We start from the raw sequence: 27,605 nt of genomic DNA on the forward strand, positions 1-27,605 counted from the left end.
ATAACAAATAAACCAAAATTATGTACATTTTTTCTTTATTTTAATAGAAAATTATGTATATCCAATATGGGTTGATTTATCTATACAAAATCACTCCCCATTTCTTTTGGTATCAACACATTTAGTCTATAATTATATATACACACATATTGATTGCTAATAATTACTTTAAACACACATTTATCTAAGTATAATTAAACTACAACAGGGTACTATTCATTCTAGTCCTCTAAAATCACGTTGAACACCAACATACTTTAGGGGCACCAAAAACCACTGGGGTTGGGTTAGATGAACCTTGTTATTTGTACAATAATACACTGACCTCTCGGATGTAATGATCCATGCATCTCAGTATATGTTAATCTACTAGATGCATCTCTAACACCATTGCGTGTACACAGCTCGTGTCGTTGCAGATACTCAAGGAAACTGTACTTACATTTGAACTTACATTACTGCTAAGGTATACAGAAGTTCCACTCGGTGACCGAGTAAGAACAGTAGTGCTAATAGTAATATGCTGCATGCCACACAGTAGGCAGGCTAGCAGTAGACATGCACTCAGCTTCATTCCGTGATGCTGGTTGGGTGGTGATAGCACTGTCTATCCCGCGCTGAAAACACGAGGATAGATGCGGCAGCGATTGAAGCTATTCCGAGGATGCTGGTATCTGCTATCTTGATGTACGGCAGATACACACAACACAGCTGATACGCGAATGCACAGCCAGATAACTGGCACCTTACGAGTGTGTACCAAAACAAGCAGGATGCACCGTGTTATGCCATCGGTACGGGGGCTACAAGTATAAACATTTAAATGGGGGACTTTCAAAACACGACTCAAGAAACGATCGCTCTTGTGGAATCTTCGGTGATAGAAGGTAATTGATTAAACAAACCAGCAATGGAATCGGTGATAAACTGATAAATAAATACGCCACTCTAGGTGTGATGGCCTGCCAACTAATTACACAAGCTCAGCTGAAGAAATCAGGGAATTTTAACTAACAATAATTAATCAGACTATTAACTACAAGAGATCGAAAATCCCTGGATTCCTGAACAGAACATAAGCAACCAATAACTGTATCAAGAGAGAGTATCCTATGTTTACCGACCACCATGAGTTGTATATGCGTAAGTCTACCTCATAATAGAAGCACTCAAACCTTGATAATAAGTTAGTCGGAAAATGACATTGCTACCACCATAACAGCTTAAAGAGCCACGATACCATCCCTAGATTCAGCGAATGCCATCCTCAAAACTGGCGATAAATTCAGTCTGCTTTACAGAGGTTAGGAGAATTGGAGACCTGTTTGAACTTATAGATTTTCATACAAGAAAATTATAGAGACTCGTAGCTAGTTTTTGTGTTTCATATTATAAATATCTAGAGAGGAAAAGCAGATGGTTAGATCAGTTTTTCAGTTGGCATTCCCCGAGATTTTATGAAGAATTTTCGTTTTAATTTCTCCATTCAACACGCAGCTAACTGCAACATTTATCAAAAGATTATGATACACTCGCATATATTGTATTCTGCTGATAATATCAGATGCCTGCAAGTAAATGCAATATATTACATAAAATAAATGACAAGGCTGAGCAGGGAAGACACTGATACCACCTCACAATATACACTGACATTTCGGTTAGACATTACGTGGGTGTCAAAGGAGAACTTGGATTAATTGAGGCATAACTGCAGGACCAAGGATCCTTGACACTTCTATTATTTAGCAGTCTACAGATGAAAAGAGCCTTCACTGAAACTGGCACCACTTATCGGAATAATACCCGTGTGTACATGGCAAGGCAAGAAATATAACCCTGTCCTTCTACATCAAAGTTCCTGCTTCATAATGACTTTGATAAATGGTTTGTTATAGGGAAAGGTACTGGGATAAATGTCATGCCTTGTCACGAGCACATACATGTACTTCAATACCAGAAATAGCAGTCAAATGTAAAACTGAAAATAACACCCAACGACCTATTTCCACTATTTACTGCACGCCGCATGCTGGCAGCGTAGACTGTGATGACTCATATACTGTATGAGGAACTTTGTAGGAAGACAATAAGCAGTTTCAATCTACATCATAATCTTTTAGAATTCCATCAAAAGCTGCATGCCACATGGCTTGCTACACGGCACGCAAACGTGAGAAATTTGTGAGAAGCTGCCAGCGTACGTGACGCAATCGCGAAGGCTCTCCACAAAAGCAATACAAAATACAGACATGTGAAAAAATTCTTGAAATCTCTGAAAAAAAGAGGACCGTGGGATTACGAAGCGGCAGCGGCGTGGCCAGATGACGGGTCCACTAACGTCCAGCAATTGTATCCATGTCCGGTCGTGTCCAGTGGTGTCCGGTGTTGATGCAGACGACACGGGCAGGACCTAGCGAGCAGTGTGGGATTGGCTGCACTGTTGTCATGACAATGACCCCAGGTACGGGGAAACCAAGAGACATTAAACCTCAGCGTGGAAACAAACAATGAACCTATGAGTTGCGACTGAACCAAAGAGTATCTATGCTTAGTGTCAGTCAAACGTGTGAAAACCTATACGAACAAAACTCCCAAAATTTGCCACCGAGATGTTGAACGCTGGACGATTTCCCCCCAGCAAACCTCCCTGCATATTCTTTCTTCTCACGTTGAGACTCAGTGGCTTTTTGGTTGTGTGCTCTTTAGCGGGAAAATAGCAACTCATCCTGGTCCTGCCTTATGGAAACGTACTGTTGTGGCTCCCTCTTGTGGTGTCTGCTGCAATGGCTCTATACTGGCTCCCTCTGACGATTAATAATGAATCTGCATTGTCGCCTGGTGGTGTGTCCTGTAAAGGTTCTGTAGTGGCTCCTCCTAATGGTGTTGTCAGGAAAGCTCTAGTGGCTCCTCCTCGTGGTGTCATCAGGAAAGATGTAGTGGCTCCTCCTGGTGGTGTCGTCAGGAAAGGTGTAGTGGTATCTACTTAAAAGGTTATGTACTGGCTCCCCCTGTTGGCATGCTTAATAAAGGTTCTGCAGTGGCTGCTCCTGGTGATGTGCTCTGAAGATGTAGCAGCTCCCCCTGGTGATACGATCTAGATAGGTTCGGTAGTTGCTTCCCCTAGTGGCATGATACTTAGGCCCCCTTCTGACGGTGTACACGTTGCAACACTCTGTTACCTGACTTGTTCCTCAAATCGTCTGGATTGCTACCTACTTGTGTTGCTCGTGAGATGTGACACCTCTCGGAATAATCTGACTTCGGATGCAAGTGTTTTCCTCACTGACTTGGTCATGCCGTAGGCTCCACGTGCAAATGCTGGGGATGGACGGTTGATGACTGGAGCAAAACAGTGAAAAACTCGGGACTAGCAGCCGACGGTTCGGAATGAATACATTGAGGAAAGGAGAGACTGTAATGCGGAGAAACTGTGGCAAAATGAGGAGAGAATATGGAGAGAGAGTCGCAATAGGAAGGAAGGCTATTGGGATGGCCGATGTTCGGACAGATTAAGAGTGGGAGAGTGTCGTCGGGGCAGGAAGAATCCTGAGATGCGGCTGCAGAAATAACACGTGAAGACTGCTGACGATGACCTCTACTAGCGCCCTCTCTCTGTGAAGACCTGTGGTAGCGCCCTCTCTCCAGAACACTCTCTACTCGCCTCCTCTCTTCATGTAGACTACTAGCACCCTCTCCATGGCGAACTCTAATAGCACCCTCTCCATGGCAAACTCTAATAGTGCTCTTTTCACTATAAACTCTACTGGCGCCATCTCGCCACGATGACCACATACTACACATATGCTGCTTCACAAACTTACTCCAAAAACAGTTCCCCATACAGCGCATTAAAGTGCTGTAATCGACGAAAGCACACTTCACTGGAACATTCTTGGAAGAAAGAGTAAACTCTTTCCGTAAACTCTTTCCAGCAGCATGACGCGAGATCCACGCGCACGGAGAACACTCTTCACGCTCAACACGTTAACGTGGTTGACACGGCCTACACGCTCACGCTTTCTCGTCGGAAGAGCAACTGAAATCTCAACAGAACGTCCGGTGTGATGTGGCTGCCAAAGCAAATGCTGATGATGACCAAGGAGCGATGCTTGCCCCAGGTGGTGATGCCGAGTGACACGACTTCGGATGGTGAAGATTAACGATCCCCATCGTATGGACGGACACCGGCAACTGGAATCCGGAGTAAGGACGTGTCGTGTGCTCCGTAATGGATGGGAAACGGTAGCGTCACCACCCGAAGATCTTGACAGGAGAGGCGACACCCTTGTCTGGCACGAAGCATCCGTTTTACATACAGCCCCCGATCTGTCGATTAAAGATCCGAACCTATCCCACGATGGCATCGCAGCAGAACCGCAGTTTGGTCGCAAGATAGTCTGCTAGATTCACACATGAAGCCAAGTGAGGACCAAGCACTTCCAACTCCACTTAATGTCCAACTGTACGAGTCATCCCACGGGACAGGCACCAGGAACACAAACGCGCACAGATATTCGCCGATACAATGTGACAAACAGTGCAGCTTGTAGTTTCCCCTCCACACTGCTCTCGCTTCAAGGGTCTCTAGGTCTGTACACTGCCCATGGTGCCGTCTTTCGAACGACTGACACAGCCTCCTATAACTGTTAAAGACACCACGGCGAACATTGCCATGGCAATCATCTCTTGATCTGATTGCGCAGCCTGCCAAATTACTAGATTAGACCTATCTCTATAGCAACTGAATAGTGATTAGGAGGTTAGTTTCACATCAGAAGTCACTTGTAATTTTTGATGTGTATATACACGGCACGACTCTCGTGGGGTAGGATGAGGGAATACCGCCCCAGGGAAGCCCTTCGTTATCCGTATCATACATATTTACAGCGCATGCAGCCCCTCTGTGAGATGAGCACATGCTCAATAAAGTATCACAATCGCAAGGACGATTACTATGGCTTCTTCAGTCTCAAAGGCTTTCTTGACTGGGGAACCATTACAGGGCAGCCACCAACACGAGTGCAGGGGCATGAGGGTCACTGCTGCATGGCAGCGAGCACAGGAGCCTGACTGTTCTTACAGTCGATTTTTGACTTTGAGATGTCAGTGAAGATAACGCTGTACTGCTCTAGAAAGGTTAGGCAGTCCGCGTCATTATCGAAGGCCAGCTGGTCTTTCACGAACGCGGTGGCAAGTGTGGGCCGGTATCTGAACACAGTGAAAAACACAAATTAATTAGTGTGGCATGGACATGCACGATAAAGCCTGCTATAGAGAGAGAGACGATCATGATTACTCAGTTATAATTGCACAGCCATCTCTGGCTTTCAAAACTATGCGTACTTACCTCGGGTGTCAAGCAGCAATGCTGCAGAAACAAACAGATTAGCAATGCAGTGTTGTCGGTTACAGATTAGGCCTTAAAACGTGTTCATGGAAATTTGTAAAACACTAATATCAACACATTCTAGATGTAAATTACTGCACAATTCGATTACATTACAAACAATTTAAAGAAAAATAATTGAACACGTTCTAAAGACCAAAACTGTATGCACCGAACTAATAATTGTACTGATTCATACTTACCCAAAAGAACAGTATTATGCATGTCTACCCTAGCAAAGCCACAAGTGAATAAAATCTAAATGATACGCAAAAACTCATAAACCCAAGGTTACACCAAAAACACACACGCTAAGAAAGTCGCTCTCACAATATTAGGAATCATGACATGTTGCCCCCACAACGCTACCTACAGCACGACGAATCATTGAGGATACGCGCATAACAAAGAAACTGTGGCGGGTTGTACATTACCCTTGCACGCTCGTGTGCACGGACCTACGGCGACGCGCGTGGCCCCCAACAATACGTACGCTTTTATGATGATCGTGAGTGCATTCTTGCGCATGCGCTCCACGAACCAGTCGACGAGGTAGCCAGCCATCATCGGCGCCTGCTTGTAGAGCAGGAAGAAGCGGCGGAAGTTGGCGAGGTGCCAGTGCGCGCGCAGCTCGAGGGCGTAGCTGATGACGAGGTGCTGGCGTGCGTCCGGCGTGAGCGTAGTGAGCGTCGTCGTGATATCTGCATGCGTGGGGGTGGGGAGAGAGAATACATGGTGAGTGTGAGCGAGGATACCACATCCATCTTCCTTTGTCTGTTTGTCTGTCTGCTTCTGTCTATGTCTATCTCCACCCCCCTCTGTCTCTGTCTGTGTATGTCTCGCTCTCTTTCTCTCTCTCTCTCTCTCTCTCTCTCTCTCTCTCTCGCTCGCTCGCTCTTTTTTCTTCCACTCCCCCTCTCTAATCACAATTCACGTAAAGGGTTAATACCTAAATGGTTATTAGTGAAGATATAGTAGAGAATTCTGTAGCCGATGAATTCATAGTGACTAGGTAGCTCCTCTGCATCTAATTCCGAGTAGAGAGCCTTCAGTTGAGCCTGGCACTGGTTGAACTCCGCGTGGTCGCCCTGGCAACACATAAAGCCATCTATTACTCCATGTCTTGCAACAAGATGCGAGCGTGCAAAATCTACCATCTTAACGACTGCCAATCAGCATCCTACGTGACCGTATTAGGCGTGCCCATATGATCATCAAAGTATTCAAAGCGTAGTCGATAAAAATACCCTCATAGTTTTGGCTTCCCAAACTTTGCACTGATTCTGTTGGAGGAAACAAAATTTTAACCACTAAAAAAGAAAGGGCCAGAGTATCTAGCTGTGAGGTGACAACACACACATTGGTAAGTAACCACAGTGGCTAGTTGCTATGTGGTGAATCAGGTGAAGAGGATTAGCAATAGATACCTTCTCCAGCGCGATGCGGGCGTGGGTCTCGTATAATCTCACTGCGAACAGATCACGCACGCACTGCACCTGTAACATCAAACACATACACACAGCCGGTTAGCTTGCTACACCGTGCAGCAGGCCCTCTGCCAAGCCACTGCAATCAATGCTAACCCAATGCACTCTCCCCAGAAACTCATCTACACTCATGTGATTAAAACTACATGCATGATTCTGGCAGGATCCAGGGATAAACCCTGTCCAATCCAATGTCTCAAACTTCATCCAACTGTCCAAGGCTGAACTATGTCTCGACCCTTCTCACTACATCACACCATGTCCCTCACCAACAGCAGACCCGGCAATGCTGCAACACTTCACTCCCTCACACCACGCCATGCCAACCCACACCTTAGCCATCATCCTCTCGCACTACTATACACCTTAGCCTTCACACTGCACACTACCCTACATCTCAGCTCCTCCTCACCGTGAGATCCTGCCGGATAGACTTGAGCTGTTCGCATACGTAGTGGTAGTCATGCGTTTCCTTCCACTTGCGTTGCACGGCGGCTACTGCCTTCTTCAACACAGCAACAGGTCTCACCGTGGATGCATCGGGTGCCTAAGAGATAGAGAGAGAGAGGAGCCTGATCAGTCTCTTAAGCCACTCATACAACTGGTGGCAATTTAGAGACAGCGAGAGACTAACGAATGGCGAGGGATGCAGACGAACAACGGCTTATCCTGAGCAGGTAACTCACCTGAGCAGGTAACTCACCTGAGCAGGTAACTCACCTGAGCAGGTAACTCACCTGAGCAGGTAACTCACCTGAGCAGGTAATACACTTGTGCAGGTAACTCACCTGAGCAGGTAATACACTTGAGCAGGTAACTCACTTGAGCAAGTAATTCACCTGCACAGGTAACTCACTTGAGAAGGTAATACACTTGAGCAGGTAATACACTTGTGCAGGTAACTCACCTGAGCAGGTAATACAATTGAACAGGTAACTCACCTGAGCAGGTAATACACTTGTGCAGGTAACTCACCTGAGCAGGTAATACACCAGAGCAGGTAATTCACCTGAGCATGTAATACACTTGGGCAGGTAACTCACCTGAGCAGGTAATACACTTGTGCAGGTAACTCACCTGAGCAGGTAATACACTTGTGCAGGTAACTCACCTGAGCAGATAATACACCTGAGCAGGTAACTCACCTAAGCAAGTAATTCACCTGAGCAGGTAACTCACCTGAGCAGGAAATACACTTGAGCAGGTAACTTACCTGGGTTAGCCTGAGGTACGGCTTCTCAATGTCCTGACAGGTTCCGACGATGACGGCCGACTCCCAGTCCATGTTGCTCTCGTCCCCGTCGTTCTGCATCACATTAATTACAATCGCTCATTAGCAACCAGTCACCTAGCATCGATGATGAATACACAGAGAACAAGGGCACCGTTCGTGGCAACTGACAGGCCTTTCATACAGAAATGTTACTGCTAGACTTACTGCTAGCTTCACATTGATACCGAGTAACACGATTGAACACAATGACAACGATGAAGCCAAGTGCAGAAACAACGCAGCAACCCTCTCGTTACTCGACAAAATGACGAGACTCGTTTACTTATTCATTTATCTATTAAAGTAATTTATGGCAATGCGCGCAGCAGTATCTACTCACCAGCACGCTGATGTTCAACACCAACTTCTGTCCGCGCTGTCTCTTGCCCTTCAGCTGCTGCTGCTTGTTGCCGCTGCCTGGCCGATCGAGCGTGGCGTGGAAGCGAGCCGCGCGACTCTGCAGACGCACCTCCTTCTGAGGGTCGTCATCCTGATACACGCCCAGACTGCCACTGTAAGAGACACACACCAGGGGTAGAAATAAGGACAATATGCAAGTTAGCCCGAAGGGCTAGTAAGGTAAGGTTTGTACTAGCCCTTCTGGTTTTCAACTAGCCCTTAAAAGCATGATGTCAATAGTGGTTGCAAGCGCGGGAAAATTGTTGATCTCACGAATGCTCCGAGATGCTTTCTGAGGGTATTGTTTATATTGTGTATATATTGTGTATTGTTGTATTGAGAGGTTTGTTTATTTACAAATATTTTATTATTAAAACAGCCAGAGTGACTGTGAGTGTGACTATAACACTGTATTAGTGGTCCAGTTGTGGACCATTAGTGGAACAGGTCTTCGATGATGAAGGTTGCCATGTTGATACCAGCGCTATAGACGGGTCCCCCGACACTCTACATTGTGCTATTACATGAGAATTAATCTTAGTACGCAAAGACTGCATGCCAGTCTAATCGTTTCCGCAACCGGTCACTTGTGTTAATGTTTCCGCTCGCCAAAAACCGGTTGCTTATAAACCGTTACCTATTGTTATTATCTATATGTGCACTCATCTACTCGTCCGGTCATATATGAAACCGTAGAATAAAACCACCCATGGATGTATATTATATATATGGTCACCGGAGATACTTTGATACGGTACAAATATACATACACGAATTGCCACATGCACTCTCACACGGACAAATGCAATGCACACGCACACACACGGGCACACGCGCGCACACACGCATGAGGGAACGCATAAACGGGCGAACGCACGCACGTGCACGCGCACGCACACACGCACGCGCACAAGCGCGCGCGCATTTACAACGCCCACGTGCAACACAAGAACACGTATCACTGACACGCGTATACGCACGCATACACGTCGCACACACGCGCTCACGCACACGTCGCACACACGCGCTCACGCACACATGTCGCACACACGCGCTAACGCACACACGTCGCACACACGCGCTAACGCGCACACATCACACACACGCGCCTACGCACACACATCACACACACACGCGCTCAGCACACATGTATGCGCTCACGCACGCACACGCTCACTCACACACGTTCCTTTCACGAATTACGAAATCTGGTCTGGAATTGTTTACTTGCTTGCCCGACGGGCAAGCCACCCTGTCCTTTAACTAGCCCTTCCAAACAATTACTAGTCCCAGGCTAGCGAGCTAGCGGCTAATTCGACCCCTGCACACATATGGCCCCCCATTAAAAATCATTGTTAGCTAGCTACTCTGTCTGCTATGATGTTTCTACAGACTGAATAGGTGAGGGAAGGAGTGGGTAAAGAAGGGAGGGAGAGAGAAGAGGGAAAGAGATAGGGTGTGAGAGGGAGAGAGATAGGGCATGAGAGAGAGAGAGAGAGGGACAGAGAGAGATACAGAGAGACAGACAGAAACAGATATAGAGAGAGGCAGAGAGAAAAATACAGAGAGAGAGAAAGAGAAAGAGAGAGAGAGAGCGAGCGAGCGAGCGAAAGAGACAGAGAAAGAAAGAGAGCGAGAGAGAGACACAGAAAGAGAGAAACGGGGAGAGAGCACGCACTGTACCCTTTATTCTTCTTCTTCATGTTCTTCTTGTTCGCCTTGCCCTTCCTCTCCTTGAACGATGACATTTGCTGCATGTGAGAGAGGTGAGACTGCATCATCATCTTCTTGCCCCGCAGCCTCTTCGTCTCGAATTCCGGCTCACCGCCGGGACTCGACCGCATGGCGCCAAGTCGCGACTGCATGCTTCGCCGACCCGTGGCGCTCTCTCCATCTGACGACACGCTCGAACTACTGCAGGAGTGAAAACAAGAGACAACATTTTGTAAAATCTCCTAAATCGGTATCCTGTCACAAAGAAAACATGCTATCCACCACTTATTATCTACGCAGTAAATAATTACTACTGCCTCAGTACAGAGCAGCAATTGCCAGGTAAGATTGGATAAATTCACAAGGATAACAACATGCGTGGGGAGGTGCGAGCGAACCTCGTGTGGGTGCGTCGCCTCATCCTGAATCGAGGGGGCGTTCTTGACCTTGATCGCTCCGCCGACCGATCGCGCGACTTTGACCGTGACCGTCGCTGCCTTTCCTGCCGTTCCTGTCGACCCCTCCCTTTTCCAGACGCGGATCCACGGAATGGACTACGTCCCCTGCGGCTGGCCTGCTGCTGCTGCTGCTGATGGCGCACTTGTAAGGGGATGAAGTGAGGGGGCGAGGGCTCCTTTGTTTCTGGTTCCTTGCTACCCAGTCTGCAAGCATTCAACACGATCGAATCTCCAACACTTGACACTTCTGTCTGGTCTCCGGTACTGGGGACATCTTAGGCAGTTTGCGTGTAACAACAGTTCACTACTTTCACAACACTAGCAAAAAACTGCAAGTTATTATAAGATCTGTATAAGAACCTTCTTACAATATTGGGGAGGCACCTGCAAGTTACTACAACATCTGAATGATAAACGTATTACACGATTAACAAAATGCCAAATAAAGTCACTATGTCTGACAAGAAAAGTTTTCCCTATTGGACAATATCAGCGAAGCACTGCGAGATGCAAGGACATGCATGCTCTCGAAAATGTTAGATGCGTACAGCATTTCCCCAGTATTATAGCAACGTAGCAATGAGTTTGGCGTGCAACCGCCTGCATACCTTGCCAGCGGCTCACGATCCCAGTCAATCTTGTACACACCACCAGTGCTGAAAGCCTTCGTGAGCAGTCCTTTCAGGATAATCTCTGTGCAATCTTGCTCAACGGAGTTCTTGCACTGAGCAAACGCTCGCTCGACATACCTCCTGTGTAACGAACAACACCGGCTTTCCGTTCAGTAACTGCATCACCTCATGTGATTCGAATATTATTTTTGTTAGGACAAGGGGTGTGTTGCCTACCATTTACTCAGAAATTGTTAGGGCACCACAGCAAACATTTGCTTCACAGTACGGTTGTCGTGGCCACATGCTTTTACACAACAATTTTTGCGTGAGATAAAGATGAATACATGCTTAACTTGGCATTCGTGGGATGGACACGGGGGCAAGCTAGGTAGGGCAACAACGATGCTTGTACGCCATGGATTTTAAATTTTCAGCAGCACCATGCCAGTTAAGGAGGCCAATCACCACACGTTGGCATCGTGGTGAAAATTCGATCCCAACATTCGACAGGTACATCTGCCACTCAGCTACGGTTAATACGGTAAGCAAGGAAGTCAGCCGGCGCTCACTTTAAACTGTCGGGCCACGCGTCCTGAGACATGGGATCTGTAGGTGGCTTGTCTACAGCAGGTGAGACCTTCCCAAGATCCGGCTTTGGTTTCATACCACCTCCCTCTACGCCCTGCTGAAAAAATTACAATGATTGCGTGCAGATTTTTCCTTTTACATGCCATACAGATAACATTCTTGGCAACCAAATTTCATGCAAAGTTCTAGAGTAGCAAACATGGGCACGTTGGACAGTAGCTATCGCCTGTGCGCACTGCAAGCAAATTGTGTGTGTCAGCATAGGCAAAAGTATTACAAACCGCCCTTTCTTATCAGGCAGACTCAAATACACGGATTACGACATTGCTAAATTCGGAATTCTGCACGTGCCTGATCGACAGCCGCATTGTCGCTGTTTGTCTGCGTCTGACTCTCCTCCTGACTCCAGCCCTCATTATCATTCTTCTCCGACATATCGCGATTCACAGCGCTGCTGCCCAATGTCGGTGGCGCTGGCCGCACCTGCATGTTCTGCGGCCGATAGAATATTCCGCCAGCACCCGGCGCTTCTGCATAAAAACACAATAATGAACTCAGAGCCGCCCTACGAGATATACAAAGAGTCACTAGTAAAATGATAACATCAACAATTTCATTTTTACAACATTAATATACATTATATATATATCAGGAGTAGATAATAGGGAAGGAGTGTGACATCAATAAACAAGGGGAATTCGTCATTTACTAGCCTTATAATACCTACGATTTACTACGCGTAACTCATCCAACTTGAGCTCAAATCGTACACAGTACATTCGCCTAGCATCGTGCGAAAATCGTTTCCTCGTTTACACAAGCAATCCGGAGATACAGACTAAAACGTACGACACGATTATCCATTCTTTGGCCATCAATCCAAGCCGATTCCCCGAATATATTCAAACAAAAGGCAGCCAGCTACTAACGCGCTATTGCTAACTCGGCGAGCAATGTGGCTCTCTGGGAGATTTGAGCCCGATCAGCTGCTGCTGATTGCGGTTGGCGTGCGTGTGCGTGGGGGCATGCCAGTACGTGCAGTGGGGGCTGCTGTACGCCGGTATGCCGGCATGTAGCTGTGTACCGAGTGAAAGGTTATCTCGCCGAGTGTTGATGCCTAATCTCCCAGCGAGCCACATGCCTCGCCGTGTTAGCAATAGCGCGTTAGTAGCTGCCTTTTGTTTGAATATATTCGGGGAATCGGCTTGGATTGATGGCCAAAGAATGGATAATCGTGTCGTACGTTTTAGTCTGTATCTCCGGATTGCTTGTGTAAACGAGGAAACGATTTCGCACGATGCTAGGCGAATGTACCGTGTACGATTTGAGCTCAAGTTGGATGAGTTACGCGTAGTAAATCGTAGGTATTATAAGGCTAGTAAATGACGAATTTCCCTTGTTTATTGATGTCACACTCCTTCCCTATTATCTACTCCTGATATATATATATTATATGTATATTAATGTTGCCAAAAATAAATAAATATATATATGTATATAAATTTCAGATTTAGTAATTCGATTGAAATATTTGCCATTATTATTACACATATCATGTATTGCACAATTTAGGTACTTGTCACTCCCACCTTATCTAAATTATGCCCTCACCGGCTGCGAGGTGAAGCAGGGAGTCTACTGCATCACACATCACACCTACACTCACGATTGCTTTTCTTGTTGGGTCTTCCCAGCGGCTGGAAGGGTAGCCGCTGCTGTGGATATCCAGTTGGAGACATGCCCAGCAAGCCGCCCTGTCGCGGACCCTTGGGAGACAGGTTCTGATCGGGTGGCACAAACCGGTTCGCTGCATTCTGATGTCCTTGCCATTGCATCTGTGGGCAAGTCGAAGTAACGTGGATATCAATCACTGCATCACTTATAGTACAGTACCGAAATTGTATACGTAACAGTAGCTCTGATTGTAATGAACGTGGAATCCACGTACGAATCACGGACGCTCGTGATAATGAAGTAGGCTGTGTTGGGTGCCAACACTATGGGGGGATCGCGGACTAACCACGGCCACAGACTAAACATGGAAAGCAGACGGCACTACGCATATTTACGTATATTGGTCAAACAAATACAACTGTGTCCGAAATTGAAGACATGTGGGTACCCGTTCATTAGCACCCATAGTTATTTACTTGTGCCTCAATACCGAGAATACACCCAGAGATACATTCTACTAGCTCATTAGTCGTTATAAGCATCCCGGGACAAACAATTCTCTGCTCAACACCCGTAGCAACATGTGACGTCACCTAACCGAATTCGAGGCTATTTTGCTTGGCAACCAATTTAGCGTTGGCGCCAGATTACCAGATTTATGGATTTCAATTAGACATTTCTTAGTAATTAGCAGTGATATTGGACAAACTAATACGCGTTTGGCTATAAGGTAATGTACTTATTAACTACACCAGGTGCCAGTTACTGTAGTATTCGTCAACTTTGCATAATCAATGGGCCTATTATGCCTTTAAGGATGCGGTGTTCAACAGACACAACTGGTAACATTCACTGCGATAATAACACGTGACGTCAACATCATTTTCTATACCAAGAACCAATTCTACAACTGGTTATTGTTGTTAGATACACATATACTACCAGTATAATACAAGGTCAATTTGCTTATGTGAGATCAACTAATAAAACTCATGGCTAGTAAGGCAATTTACCCGCATATTGTACACATTGTTGTACTGGTTGAAATGCTGTTTCTGTTGCAGTTGTTGTTGTTGTTGTTGTAGTTTCTTTTGTTGCTGCTGCTGTTGCTGCTGCTGTTGTTGCTGCTGTTGCTGCTGCTGTTGTAGGTGTTGCTGCTGCTGCTGCTGCTGCTGCTGCTGCAGTTCTGGGGGTGGAGGTGGAGGTGGGGGTGGTTGCTGTCCAAATGGTGGATGTGGACCTCCGTATGAATGCTGCTCATACTGGTTGCCATATCCCATCTGATACATATTCCACTGCTGTTGCAATGACAGCTGATCCTGAAATTGATGACAGAAAAACACTTTATTTCAATGTATCCATGCATGAAATCGGTTACATATATATACATCTGGGGCCAGTTTCACGAAGCGTACTTAACTAACGAGAAGTAATTAACTTTAATCATGATTAAGTTAATCACAGTATTTAATTCTACTCAGGAGCATGATTAAATCCACTAATCATAATTAGTTGCTAGTACTAGAAGTAGTATGCTGCAGATTTTACAATTGGGAATTTTACTTCAATTTTTTCCCAAGGAAATTTAAATTATCTAAGATTTGCTGTACTATTTCAGTCATTATAGTTACAAATTAATTCCTTAATGTACCAAATTGGCAGATATTTTTGGCGTTGTCCGCCATATTGAATATAGTGTAATTTGTTTTAGACTGGTACTCGCTCCCACCTCGATTACTTGATTCCCATCGAGTAACTAAGCCGAGATGGGAGCAAGTACCAGTCTATTCATGTTGAAGTCGGCTAATTATGTGATTAGTTAAATATGTACTTAAATCGCTTCGTGAAACAGATTTTTAAGCATGATTAACTAATCATAATTATGAGAAGTTAAGTATGATTAGTGATTAAATCATACTTAAGTTAAGTACGCTTCGTGAAACCGGCCCCTGTGCAATACTTGTAAGTACTCTTAGATGTAGATAGAGTTACAACAGGGCCATACAAGTCAAAACACAGGTATCCTGTGTACATACCTGCATTTGTTTTTGTAACTCCAATTGTGCCTTATCAGCTTGCTGCACCCGAGTAGAATCCTTACTTGAGCTACCATGTTTCGCCTGCTCTAGAGCTTGCCTTGCAATTTCCCAAGCTATATTCCGATAGTAAAATAACAGCTTATTAGATAATACTTATACAAATGTTTCCAGTTCCAATTTTTCGAAAATTACAACTTTGTATGATCTAATGATATTGTCTATGTAGGGCTGTCCTCTTCAGGCCTTTAACACGTTCCCCGCGGATCCACGAGTCAGCTCCTGGATAGATTATTGGTTTTTGTTACTCTGATTTCCAACAGATGGCAGGCACTACCTACCTAGATATTAAACAGGGACAATCTATATTACCCCAGTCTTACATGAAATAAAGAATACAATGCTTTACCGTTGATTCGAACGTGAAATTATGAGTTTTGAGACAGACTCAAGGTAAATTCGTAAAACTAGAAGGTAAACTAGAAGACGTAGATCGAAACAAGGGTTGTTTACCGTTTTCCTAACGGTATATAATATAATAACTGTGTAGTATATAAAATTTTGAGGCATTTTTGCATGTAGAAACATAAAACAAAGTTCATACCCCACACATGTGTAAGCATTGTCACATTTCTTACCGGAAAAAATAGTATACCAGTGTTAGAGCTTTAAAATAAAAACCTCTCGCCAAACTGAGCGAGTGAGTCAATAAATTAATTGATAAATATCACTTTTGAGTTGAGTATTTTAATCTTTGGGGACACCAAAGACTAAAATACTTACTTAAAGAAATAGAAACATAAACTTCAAATTGCCAAGGGTTGAATTGCTCAGTCTCTGCCAAGTTATGCAAGTACAATGCTTAGGGCAAAGTAATGTAGTTAAAAAGTAAATCTATCTACCAACTGAATTAACACAGGCCTCGACGCTTAATTATTTTCAGATCTGTACAAAATTTACTTGCAATCTATGAGCCGTTAAGGTCCTCTTTTGGTTCAGTGCATATCATATTACCAGGAGTGTATAATATAGAGATCTATATTATATAAATAGATAGATAGATAGATAATATATATATATATATGTATAGAATAGATCTATATATTATAATCATATTATACACTCCTGATATTTACAATATATAATGGAAAATCGTAATGAAATCACACAACGTTAATTTTTGCATGCCGGCACGCTCATTGTGTGTCATTCCCGATTGCAGCTTTTTTCCTCAATTTCAGGAAAGAATTTGCTGTCATCTCTGGATCCCAGCGGTGCCCAACCCCAATATGAACATGCCCCATGCGACTTTTAAACAATCCTGCACTCCCCCCACCCCTCGCCGCCCCAGGCACGTATACACAGCCACGCTGTGCTGACTGTCCGCGACCTTTGATAATATAAAGTAAGGATGCCGTGCGATAGCCACCCTTCACAATCGCTAGAACTGTTTTTCATCAATGTTTGGATATATAACGTAAGGAACCAACAATTTATTAAAGGGACAGTAGCCTCTAGGATTTTACTGCATACAACTGTACTTACTGTATAACAAATCGTCTATACCCACATGTATTTGTCACACAGATACTTAATTAATTATTTACACATCAACGCTACGAAATTTGAACGGCGCCATGACACCCGCGACCGTGCTGCCACCCTGAAAAAGTTGGCGTATTTGCATTTTTATTTTGCAGGTAAATGACCGAGGGCTAATCACAAAAGTGCAATTATATTTATACCTAAATGCTATTTAACCGAACGATATTCATTTTAGGGCAAATTTATCCATAATTATAACTGAAACTATATGTCGTTTATAAGATATTAACAATCCTTTTGCTTTTAAATGAATAAATAGAAAATACCCTCGGTCTGTAGCCCTTGCTGGAAAGTGGTTTTGCGGCAACTTCTCAGATCGTGCGCTTTGAGTGGCGCCACGTCGTTGTAATCAAACTGTAGTCGTTAGTTTTAAAACATTTAAAAAAAATATTTCTAATGGTGATTGAACCATGAAACTTTTATGTAAGGCAATTAAAACCTAAATTAGCTGAAAATAACCCTAGAACCTAGAGGCTACTGTTCCTTTAAAGTTTTAGAAAATATTTTTAACTCGCCAACATGGGCGAGTCAGCTTTAGCTTTTACTCGCGCCGATATTATTTTCACTGCGACATTGGCGAGGCGGGGCGACTGCCAAGCTCGTTCGCTGGTATACTGTCGAATGGTATCATAAAAACTCACGAAAATCCACTGGTGCGGTGGCATTTGAGACGAAAATGCACTGAAATGTCCGGTTTTTGCCCTGTTTCATATCAATATATTATTATGAAGGGAACGAATTTTTCATACTATTTGAATGTGTAAGGGTGAATAACATCACTGCAGAGTAAATGTGTCAGTTTGGTTAGCTTTCCTGAAAGAAAATGTGGTAAATCAAACAGTGAATACGTGGTAAAAACAAGAAAATCCCAGCGCACGGCGGTAGGTGCATTGTTAACACCGGCAGCGTTGAACGTGTTAATGCATGTAGGGCCGGCCCATCGTCATCCCCCATCATGCGTTAACTGCCTAAACGTAATGGTTTAATTTCCAGCTGTGTTCACTTTTAACAATCACAAAACAGTCATGCACATGTTTTCAGAGCTGAATGTATCGGTCTCTGAACTAATAGAGTTTATCTATGTATTAGGGCCGTTTATGCCGCACCTAATACTCTTCCAGTGTCTCCCCCCCGGGGGGGGGTCATTATATATGCCGTTATTACCCCATGTTCCAAATTTTGCGAGTTAGGGGGTGTTTTTCAACTTCTAAAGCAGCGCCAGCGCGGGAGCAAATGGCGCCACCTTTACAAAGCTAATCTCGCAATAAACCCTCGGATCGTTCAAGTCAAGCACCGCGCCCGCAGTAGGCCCCCACAGCTGTGACAAATAAATTCTCATAATGTGATAAATAATCTCTCTCTTTTCCTTCCGTTCTTCTTGATTTGAGATTTGACACTCTCTGTTAGGGTGAGTATTGCGACACAAAACCCGTATTGCAATATATTGCAATACAACAAAACCGTATTTGCAATATTTTCCAATACGTATTGGGAAGTGTATACCATGCCATGATATAGTAACAATTTGATGGTTTTAATATCATCATATATTGTATTATATGACATGATTTAATTTCTCATGTTTTTCTTGAGAAACAGAAGCACGGCAATGTTTTCCGCTGACAGTGCAGTCAGGCGCGCAAATCCATTTTGAATTGGGGGGACACCAGTAGCAAACACGCGAAGGGGGGGGGGAAATTTTTGAAATTAGACCCCTCAGATGCGTTTTCTGCGCGGAGCAGGGGGGGGGGGTCCCTGTGCACGCCCCGTGAACACACACAACACCAACACTCGCGCACGCACGCACGCACGCACGCACACACACACACACACGCACCTTTGGTTTGTGATAAGATTACGAAAAGGGTGTCCACATGCAGTATAAAATCAAAGAAAACAAAAAGCAGAAAAACCAATCATTTGGTGTTGAGGCTGATCACAAAAATAAATTGGTCCGTTATTATTGTTGGTCCAGTCATATCATATATGCGTGTATATATATCATCAATTTGCAATGGAAATTACATTATTAAAACCGATGCTCAGTTACTAAGTGTCCTCTTTGCATGAATATAGCTCGTGTTCCCAGCTTGAATCAGTGTCTAATGTGAGTGATATCTCCTAAACTTTCATAAACATACTTTCTCTTGATGATTTCTGCATAAGAATTATTTAATTAAGAAAAAAAAACGTGTTAAAAAGAAACGGTACTAAATTTATCAAGTACATTTTTCTCAAGTTGTGCATGATTATTATTATGCTCTCAAATGCACTTGAATGAAATGAAAGCTGGCAAAAAAAGGGAAAGAAGCCAATCGTTGACGCACTATCACACAATAAAAAGGTTCTCACTTCACAAACACACACGCATGCACGCACGCACGCACGCACACACGCACACACGCACACACAAAATCATGGTGATCCAAAATCGTGGGGGGGACATTTGATATGATGTCCCCCCTCTGAAAATTCGTGGGGGGGACATGTCCCCCTGTCCCCCCCTGGATTTGCGCCCCTGAGTGCAGTCCTCTGTGCCGTAACAATGTCACCCGCTGTACTGAATACCCTCTCGAAAGGCACTGCCGTGGCTGGAATACACAATACCCCTGCTGCATAATTGGCTAATACTGGATACTGAAACTTAAACTGAAACTGAAACTGAAACAGTGCCAGTGGGTGCTCGCTTCAGCTTGTATCGCGCGCGGCGCGGCGCACTCGATCAGAGGCGTGTTCAGGAGAGCGAGCGCTCGATGCGAACGCTCGATGAACGAACGCAGCGCCTCCTGAACGACAAACGAGCGCTTGCTTGTGCGCTCGCTGTGCGCTTGCTTGATCAAAGATGGCGGCCCCCATGGAGGGTTACTCAGCAGATTTTAATCGCGAGAGACAACAAGTATCGTTAAACGAATTAGCAGACGAAATTGATAAGAATTGAATTTAGAAGTAAATGAAATGAATGAAAAGTGAAATAAAGTTGAAATAGATTGCAAATTGACGTCAGAAATGTTAGATTCGCATCGCCAGATTTTTCGTCGCCATCTTGTAAACAACTCGCGCACTGAGCGAACAGCTTTTCAAACTTGCGCGCAAACGCTCGCGAGCGCTCGCTCGCTCGCGCAGTGTCGTTCAGAAGGCGAGCGCTCGCGAGCGTTCGGTCTCCTGAACACGCCTCAGGTGAGCATAGGCTATATATAGACTCCCTGGTTGCCGTGATCTCTGCCTCGCGCACACGTCTGCCCCACTCTGGCCGCGCAGTAGTACCGCGCAGTGCTCCACGCAGTGGTCGCTTACCAGTAATACTGTATGCGTCGTGTAGGCATTGTGCTTTCGTAATATATATACACCGCCAGTGCATAATTTTCGAGCCCATTAACAATATAGACATAAAGGCAAGTGTCAAGTAATTTATTTCTTGTTATACACCAGTATCGTAAAATATCGATATCCGGAAGTGTATCGCGATATATCGAGTTTTCAAAAATATATTGCAATATACCGATATACCGGTATATCGTTCACACCCTACTCTCTGTTGACAGCAACAAGAGTTGCAAGTAGTCTTCTTTGTGTCCTAAGTATTCCCTCCACTCTTTGCCCTCCACTTGTCTGCAAGACTTCGCAATAGGGGTAGGACTACTCTTCATTGTGTATGCATTGCAATAGCGGGTGGATAATTTTCATTGTGTATGCAATAGGGGGTGGTATTCTTCATTGTGTCTGCAATAGGGGGTAGGGTTTTCCAATGTGCAGTTCGCACTAGGGGGCCTATTATTTTTAGTGAGAATGCACATGGGGTAATGTTCTAATAGAGACCCCCCCCCCGGGTGTCTCCCCTGCATTGACACGAGCAAGGCGCGCCGCTTTGCTCAAATTCTCAGCTGCCACACAGAAATTTGTCCAAAAAAACCTGCCTCGCTGACAAAAATCTCATACAGTGTGTTCAGAATAGCTTAGAATGCACCAAATTGCACCATTCTTTCAATTTTTTTAGAGGAAACCCCCCTAGCTGGGCGAGCACCTGCGGACTGCGGTGCTCGCTTTGCTAGGACCTCGAAACGTGCAAACACACCAAAACAAATTTTACCACCTCAGAGACCTTTTTGGCTAGGGGAAACACTTACACTGCTCTCCAATTGATATATCTTCCCACACTCTTCCCCATCCAATCAATCATTGGATGATCATAAAAATGATTTGTGATTGTAGATTACGATAAAAAACACCGATAACTTACGATTTGGGGGAGGCGCCGCATTGGCCATTTGCATTTCCATTGACATCCTGGTATTCACATCGACACTTTTAGGAGTGGGTGGTTGGCAGCCATACTGTGATGCCCTGTAAATACAAAACAAACAAAATACTTGTTAACAACAATGTCACGTGTTGTCTGTTGAATTCTTTGTCGTGAAAATGCTAACTGACTAAAGATATTCCAAACTTAGGACAAATAACAAGAAAATAAGGAAGAGTTCCAATAATAATATGGAACACTAGAAACGTCGGTTCATGGATATAAGCGCTGACCACAATTCATTTTCGCAAATGTGCGACATGTGCAAATGTCGACAGCTTTTATATCCTTGACCTTGGGCCGAAACGTCAAACTATTCCTGTCTAGCTACTGCCAATACTGGCACTGCTACAGACTACAGACTACATAACCCGACCAGGCTGTGTGACTAACGTCAATATACAGGTATTCTAACCCTAGCAATACCGTTTCTTGGCGCTACAGACTAGTCTACGAGTACACTGTACATTGCTACGGCCTACGGCCTATAACTCAACTGTACGAGTTTTTTGCTACCTACCACTGCGCGGCTTGTACGGTTTGATTCGACCAACCTGCCAATGCCATTACATTGAGCTTATTCAACAATATTACAAATTTCAATGACAACAATTAAGTTTCATAATAACGAACAGACTTTCTAAACTTGCTCGAAACGACGTTCACTCGATAATAATGGCGTCAGTAATTTCGTAACTAGAAAATCCGAGATAAAACTGAATAAATGTTTCTGAATTATGTTTCGTCTGTGGCGTAACTGTGTACAGTTGTAGGAAACGGTTAATCTACAATATTTTACACGTTTCTACAGTACTAAATGACAGTTCCAATAATAAATATATTTAGGGCTAAATGTGAATGCGTGAGATTGCCAGACACGATGGAATATTTCGTGTCGGCCTTTCGCGAAATCCACAAAACATGACGTCCGGCGAATGAATACTTGGCTGAGAATAAATTTATTTTTTAAATGGGAATGTTCATAAAGCCACACACAAAAATGAGCAAACATTAATAAATCATTATACAATAAAACAAATATAATAATTTATGGCTATAGGTTACACAGGTATTGTTTGGATGCACTCTTTATCATTTACATAAATTATAGACCCAATCGGAATGATAAAATGGAGTGCGTACTACGGCTTGAGGAAGAAAACAAAATGGCGTCAGGAATAGATGATGAACAGAGTTTGAAAGAGTGTGAAGCTTATGTACAGCGGCATAACATCCAGCAGCTGTTGAAGGATTCGATTGTTCAACTCTGTATTAATAGACCTTCAAATCCGGCGTCTTTTTTGAAAGATTATTTCGCGAAATTGGAGCAGGTAACTCGATGTCTTCTGCCTAGTTTCGACAATTTAACAGCCTAGGGCCTAAACTGTAAACAGTGATAGGAGTCAGGACTATCGACAGTGCCAGTGTTGTCATTGGGCTTAGTACCCGCATTAGTAGTACTTGTTACTGACGACACCTCTAAGGACGGACTGCTGGACATTACTGTAATGTGCTACGCCACATATTACACTATGTAATACCCTAATCTAATGTAATGTTTGATGATGTGTGGAGTTTCAGTTTGTTTTTAATATTGACATTGGGCCACGGTTGGTCAGTCTGCGTCTGTGTTCAAGTCAGTGACAGTGGTGGTCATTCAATTAATTAAGAAATTCGTACATTTACGTGAACTTCGCATTTCTATTTAGATTGAATTTTTTTCATGATTGATACCGGTATACCCTTATGCAAAGGCAGAAGCTTTTGGAGGTTACAGCATAGCCTAAAACCACTGAACCACAGGCACAGGCACTTGGAGCGTTTCAATAAAATATAATGCTAAATAAATACGAAATCTATTTACTACCAAAGTCTTAATCTTTCTATACTCGCTTTCACTTATTATTGCCGACAATTTCCTGCAAATGCCGTCCAAATGCTTATCTGCAACAAACGCTGGCTACCGCTGCACACTGACACATAAATATATAGCAGGTAGGAAAGCGTGCTGCCAAAATTCGCTCGACGCTCGCTTGATTTCACACGAATACAACACAAATATTCAACCATTCTACTCCATTTTTGTTTCTATTTGAAGAACAGTGTTCACTTGTTATAAAAACATACTGTCTGCGTTCGTAACCGAGCTGTGTCCCGCGAAATCACACAAAGCCTGACGAAATTCTCCCGTTTGCTCCCGTTGCGCAGTTTATGTAAATTGCTGCAAGTACAGGGCTATAGGCGGCGCGGCGCACTGCAGTTTGGGAAACTACCACGCTGCTTTCCAACTCCCGTACGAGCCTCGTCAAAGCCGCCAGTGAAGCGTTGCAAAAACGTTGCAGCATTGCGGCGCAAAAATGAGGTCACGAAGAGCGCCGGTGGGTGTTTCCTGATTCTGACAGCCATTTACATAAACTGCGCAACGGGAGCGAACGCGAGAATTTCGTCAGGCTTTGTGTGATTTTGCGTGACACAGATCGGTTACAAACACAGACAGTATGTTTTTATAACAAGTGAACACTGTTCTTCAAATAGAAACAAAAATGGAGTAGAATGGTTGAATATTTGTGTTGTATTCGTGTGAAAAACCTAAATTAGCTGAAAATAACCCTAGAACCTAGAGGCTACTGTTCCTTTAAAGTTTTAGACAATTATTTTTACTCGCCAACATGGGCGAGTCAGCTTTAGCTTTTACTCGCCCGATATTATTTTCACTCGACATTGGCGAGCGGGCGACTGCCAAGCTCGTTCGCTGGTATACTGTCGAATGGTATCATAACAAACTCACGAAAATCCACTGGTGCGGTGGCATTTGAGACGAAAATGCATGAAATGTCCGTTTTTGCCCTGTTTTCATATCAATATATTATTATGAAGGGGAACGATTTTCATACTATTTGAATGTGTAAGGGTGACATAACACTCATGCAGAGTAAATGTGTCAGTTTGGTTAGCTTTCCTGAAAAGAAAATGTGGTAAATCAAACAGTGAATACGCGGTAAAAACAAGAAAATCCCAGCGCACGGCGGTAGGTGCATTGTTAACACCGGCAGCGTTGAACGTGTTAATGCATGTAGGACCCATCGTCATCCCCCATCATGCGTTAACTGCCTAAACGTAATGGTTTAATTTCCAGCCGTGTTCACTTTTAACAATCACAAAACAGTCATGCCATGGTTTCAGAGCTGAATGTATCAGTCTCTGAACTAATAAAGTTTATCTGTGTATTAGGGCCGTTTATGCCGCACCTAATACTCTTCCAGTGTCTCCCCCCCGGGGGGGGGGGTCATTATATATGCCGTTATTACCCCATGTTCCAAATTTTGCGAGTTAGGGGGTGTTTTTCAACTTCTAAAGCAGGCCAGCGCGGGAGCAAATGGGCCCACCTTTACAAAGCTAATCTCGCAATAAACCCTCAGGATCGTTCAAGTCAAGCACCGCGCCCGCAGTAGGCCCCCACAGCTGTGACAAATAAATTCTCATAATGTGATAAATAATCTCTCTCTTTTCCTTCCGTTCTTCTTGATTTGAGATTTGACACTCTCTGTTAGGGGTGAGTATTGCGACCAAAAACCGTATTGCAATATATTGCAATACCGCCCCCCCCGAACTCACTCTCGGCCTATCTCCCCCCCCCCCCCCCCCCCCCCCACACATCGACACTCTTTAGGTGCGGTGGTTGGGCAGGACATCACGATTAATCGGATGATGCCAGGACTGTAAATATCAAAACAAACAAGTAATACGTTGTCAACGACAATGTCTACGTGTGTCGTGTTTGAATTCTATTGTCGTGGAAAATGCTAAGACTGGACTAAAAGATATTCCAAACTTGAGGTACAAATAAGCAAGAAAATATCGAGCAATGCGTTCCAGATACATACATATGGAGACCTAGAAACGGGTCGGTTCAGTGAGAAGTAGAGCGCGGGTGACGCGACAATGTCATCTGTTTTCGCAAAATGTGCGACATGTTGCACTATTTACGACTAGCTTTATATCCTTGACCTTGAGGCCGGAAAACGTCAAACGATTCGGCTGTCTTGAGGCTGAGCTGCGATCACTGCACTCTACATGACCTACAGACTACAGTAACCCGACCGCGAGGCTGTTGATAATCGGTCAATAAGCGGTATTGTGCCCGCTGAGCACCCTAGCAATCCGTTTCGTTGCGCTGCTAAACAGACGGTTCTACAGGAGTGACACTGTACAGGTGCTACGGCCGTATCCTACTGCTGATACTCAACTGTTACGAGTGTTTCTTGTGCTACCCGTACCACTGCGCCGGCTTGTACCGGGTTGTTGATTCGACCAACCCTGCCCAAGTCCGATACATGTGGAGCGAGTCAGACAATATTACAAATTCACATGCACTACCAGACTTAAGTTATCATGAATAACGAACAGATCTTTCAAACAATGCTCAGTAAAAGCGACGTTTCACTTGATAGATTAATGGCGTCCCAGTACATTTGGTCAACTGAAGAAACATCCGATGGATAAAGACTGAATAAGGGTTTTCTGAATATGGTTTCGCTGTTGGCATCTAACTGTGTACAGTTTCGGTAAGAAAACGGTCTAATCTACCAATATTTAGCAACGTTTCTACAGTACTTAAATGACAGTTCCAATAATAAATAATATTTAGGGCTAAATGTGAATGCGTGAAGATTGCCAGTGACCAGCGATTTAATATTGTCGTGTCGGCCTTCTCGCGAAATCCACAATAACATGAGCGTCCCGGCGAAGAATACTGCTGAGAATAAATTTAATTTTAAATGGGAAATGGGTGTCATAACACCACACAGCCTGCCACGTGACCGAGCCCCAAAAATAAGGTCAATACATTAATAAAATCATTATAGCAATAAAAACAATAATAATACATCTGTTATGGCTATAGGTTACGAGTCAGTATTGTTATTGGCATGCTCTCTTTATCTACTTACATTAGTAACAGATTATAGCACCCAACGGAATGATACAGATGGAGTGCGGTACTTACGCGTTCTGAGGAAAGAAAACATGAGATGGCCGTCAGGTGGAATAGCATGAATGAGACAAGATTTGAAAGAGTGTGAACATGGTATGTACAGGCGCACTAGACAGGTCCAGCAGGCCGTTTGACATGGATTCGATTGTGTTCAGACCTCTGTACTCTAATAAGACCTCTTAAATAGCGTGCGTCTTTTTTGAAGATTTATATTGTCTGCGAAATTGAGCAGGGTAACTCGATTCCTCTCTGACCTATAAGTTTCGCACCTGGAATTAACCAGCCTCTAGGGCGGCCCTAACACTCGTAAAACATTGACAGTGAGGAGTCGAGGACGTATCGACAGGTTGCCCAGCTGTTGTCATCTGGCTTGAGGTATCCGGTCGCATTAGCATACGTTGTGCTAACCGTGACGACACCTCTTACAAGGACGGACTGCTGATCATTACTCTGATGAGAGATGTGTCGCTAGTCGCGTGCGCCAGCTATATTAGCTGCAGTCTATGTAAACTACCGGTCTAATGCTAATGTAAATGTTTTGATGATCGTGTGGACGTCAGTCTTGTTTTTTAACCTATCTGGACACCTTGCGCCACGGTGGTCAGTCTGCGTCGTGTGTTCACAGTGCTCACGTAGAGTAGTGTGGTCACTGTCAATTAATAGAAATGCGTACATATTAGCGTCGAACTCGGCTACTCCTCTACTTTTTAGATTGAATTTTTTCTATCGATTGATACCGGTACTACCCTCTTGCAAAGGCAGAAGCTTTTGGAGGGTTACAGCATGACGCCTAAAAGTAAGACCACTACAACCATGCAGGCACAGGCACCGTGAGCGTTTCAATAAAAATAATTACATCATAATAAATAAGCGATAAGTTACTATTTACTAACCAAAAGTCTTAATCTTTCTATAACTCCGCTGTCACCCCCCTTATTAGTTGCCGACAATTTCCATGCAAGTGCCGTCCAGGATCTTATCTGCAACAAACGGCTGGCTAGCCCGCGCACAATCGACCAATAAATATATAGCAGGTAGAAAGCGTGCGCCCAAAATTGCGCTCCAGACCCGGCTTGGGA

The 27,605-nt window shown here is 44.2% G+C and overlaps 2 protein-coding genes across 2 annotated transcripts in view; one reads left to right on the forward strand and one right to left on the reverse strand.

The window, feature by feature from the left end:
- Positions 1-18: 18 nt before the first annotated feature.
- LOC106810068 (leukocyte receptor cluster member 8 homolog) lies at positions 19-14,663 on the reverse strand. The gene is made up of 14 exons (XM_014813332.1): positions 14,609-14,663; positions 13,588-13,756; positions 12,273-12,451; positions 11,903-12,015; positions 11,328-11,471; positions 10,660-10,923; positions 10,232-10,462; positions 8,490-8,661; positions 8,090-8,182; positions 7,289-7,423; positions 6,817-6,885; positions 6,339-6,477; positions 5,883-6,090; positions 19-5,211 (listed from the first exon to the last, which is right to left on the reverse strand). The coding sequence occupies exons 1-14, from the start codon at positions 14,612-14,614 to the stop codon at positions 5,040-5,042; spliced, it is 2,094 nt and encodes a 697-aa protein (XP_014668818.1). The 5' UTR covers positions 14,615-14,663; the 3' UTR covers positions 19-5,039.
- Positions 14,664-22,672: 8,009 nt separating this feature from the next.
- The window catches only part of LOC106810073 (cAMP-dependent protein kinase regulatory subunit-like), an 84,362-nt gene continuing 79,429 nt past the window's right edge, over positions 22,673-27,605 (forward strand). Inside the window, 1 exon segment of the mRNA XM_014813338.1 lies at positions 22,673-22,864. Coding sequence (XP_014668824.1) covers positions 22,700-22,864 — 165 coding nt within the window. The 5' untranslated portion in view covers positions 22,673-22,699.

Source organism: Priapulus caudatus, unplaced genomic scaffold (genome assembly GCF_000485595.1).
Source record: "Priapulus caudatus unplaced genomic scaffold, Priapulus_caudatus-5.0.1 Scaffold408, whole genome shotgun sequence".
NCBI classification, from domain to species: domain Eukaryota; kingdom Metazoa; phylum Priapulida; class Priapulimorpha; order Priapulimorphida; family Priapulidae; genus Priapulus; species Priapulus caudatus.

Coding starts and splice junctions, on each gene's coding strand:
- LOC106810068 (XM_014813332.1), bottom strand. Junction 10,924..11,327: donor GATCGTGAGCCGCTGGCAAG/GTATGCAGGCGG, acceptor GAATGCTTGCAG/ACTGGGTAGCAAGGAACCAG. Junction 6,478..6,816: donor CCCGCATCGCGCTGGAGAAG/GTATCTATTGCT, acceptor ATGTGTTGCCAG/GGCGACCACGCGGAGTTCAA.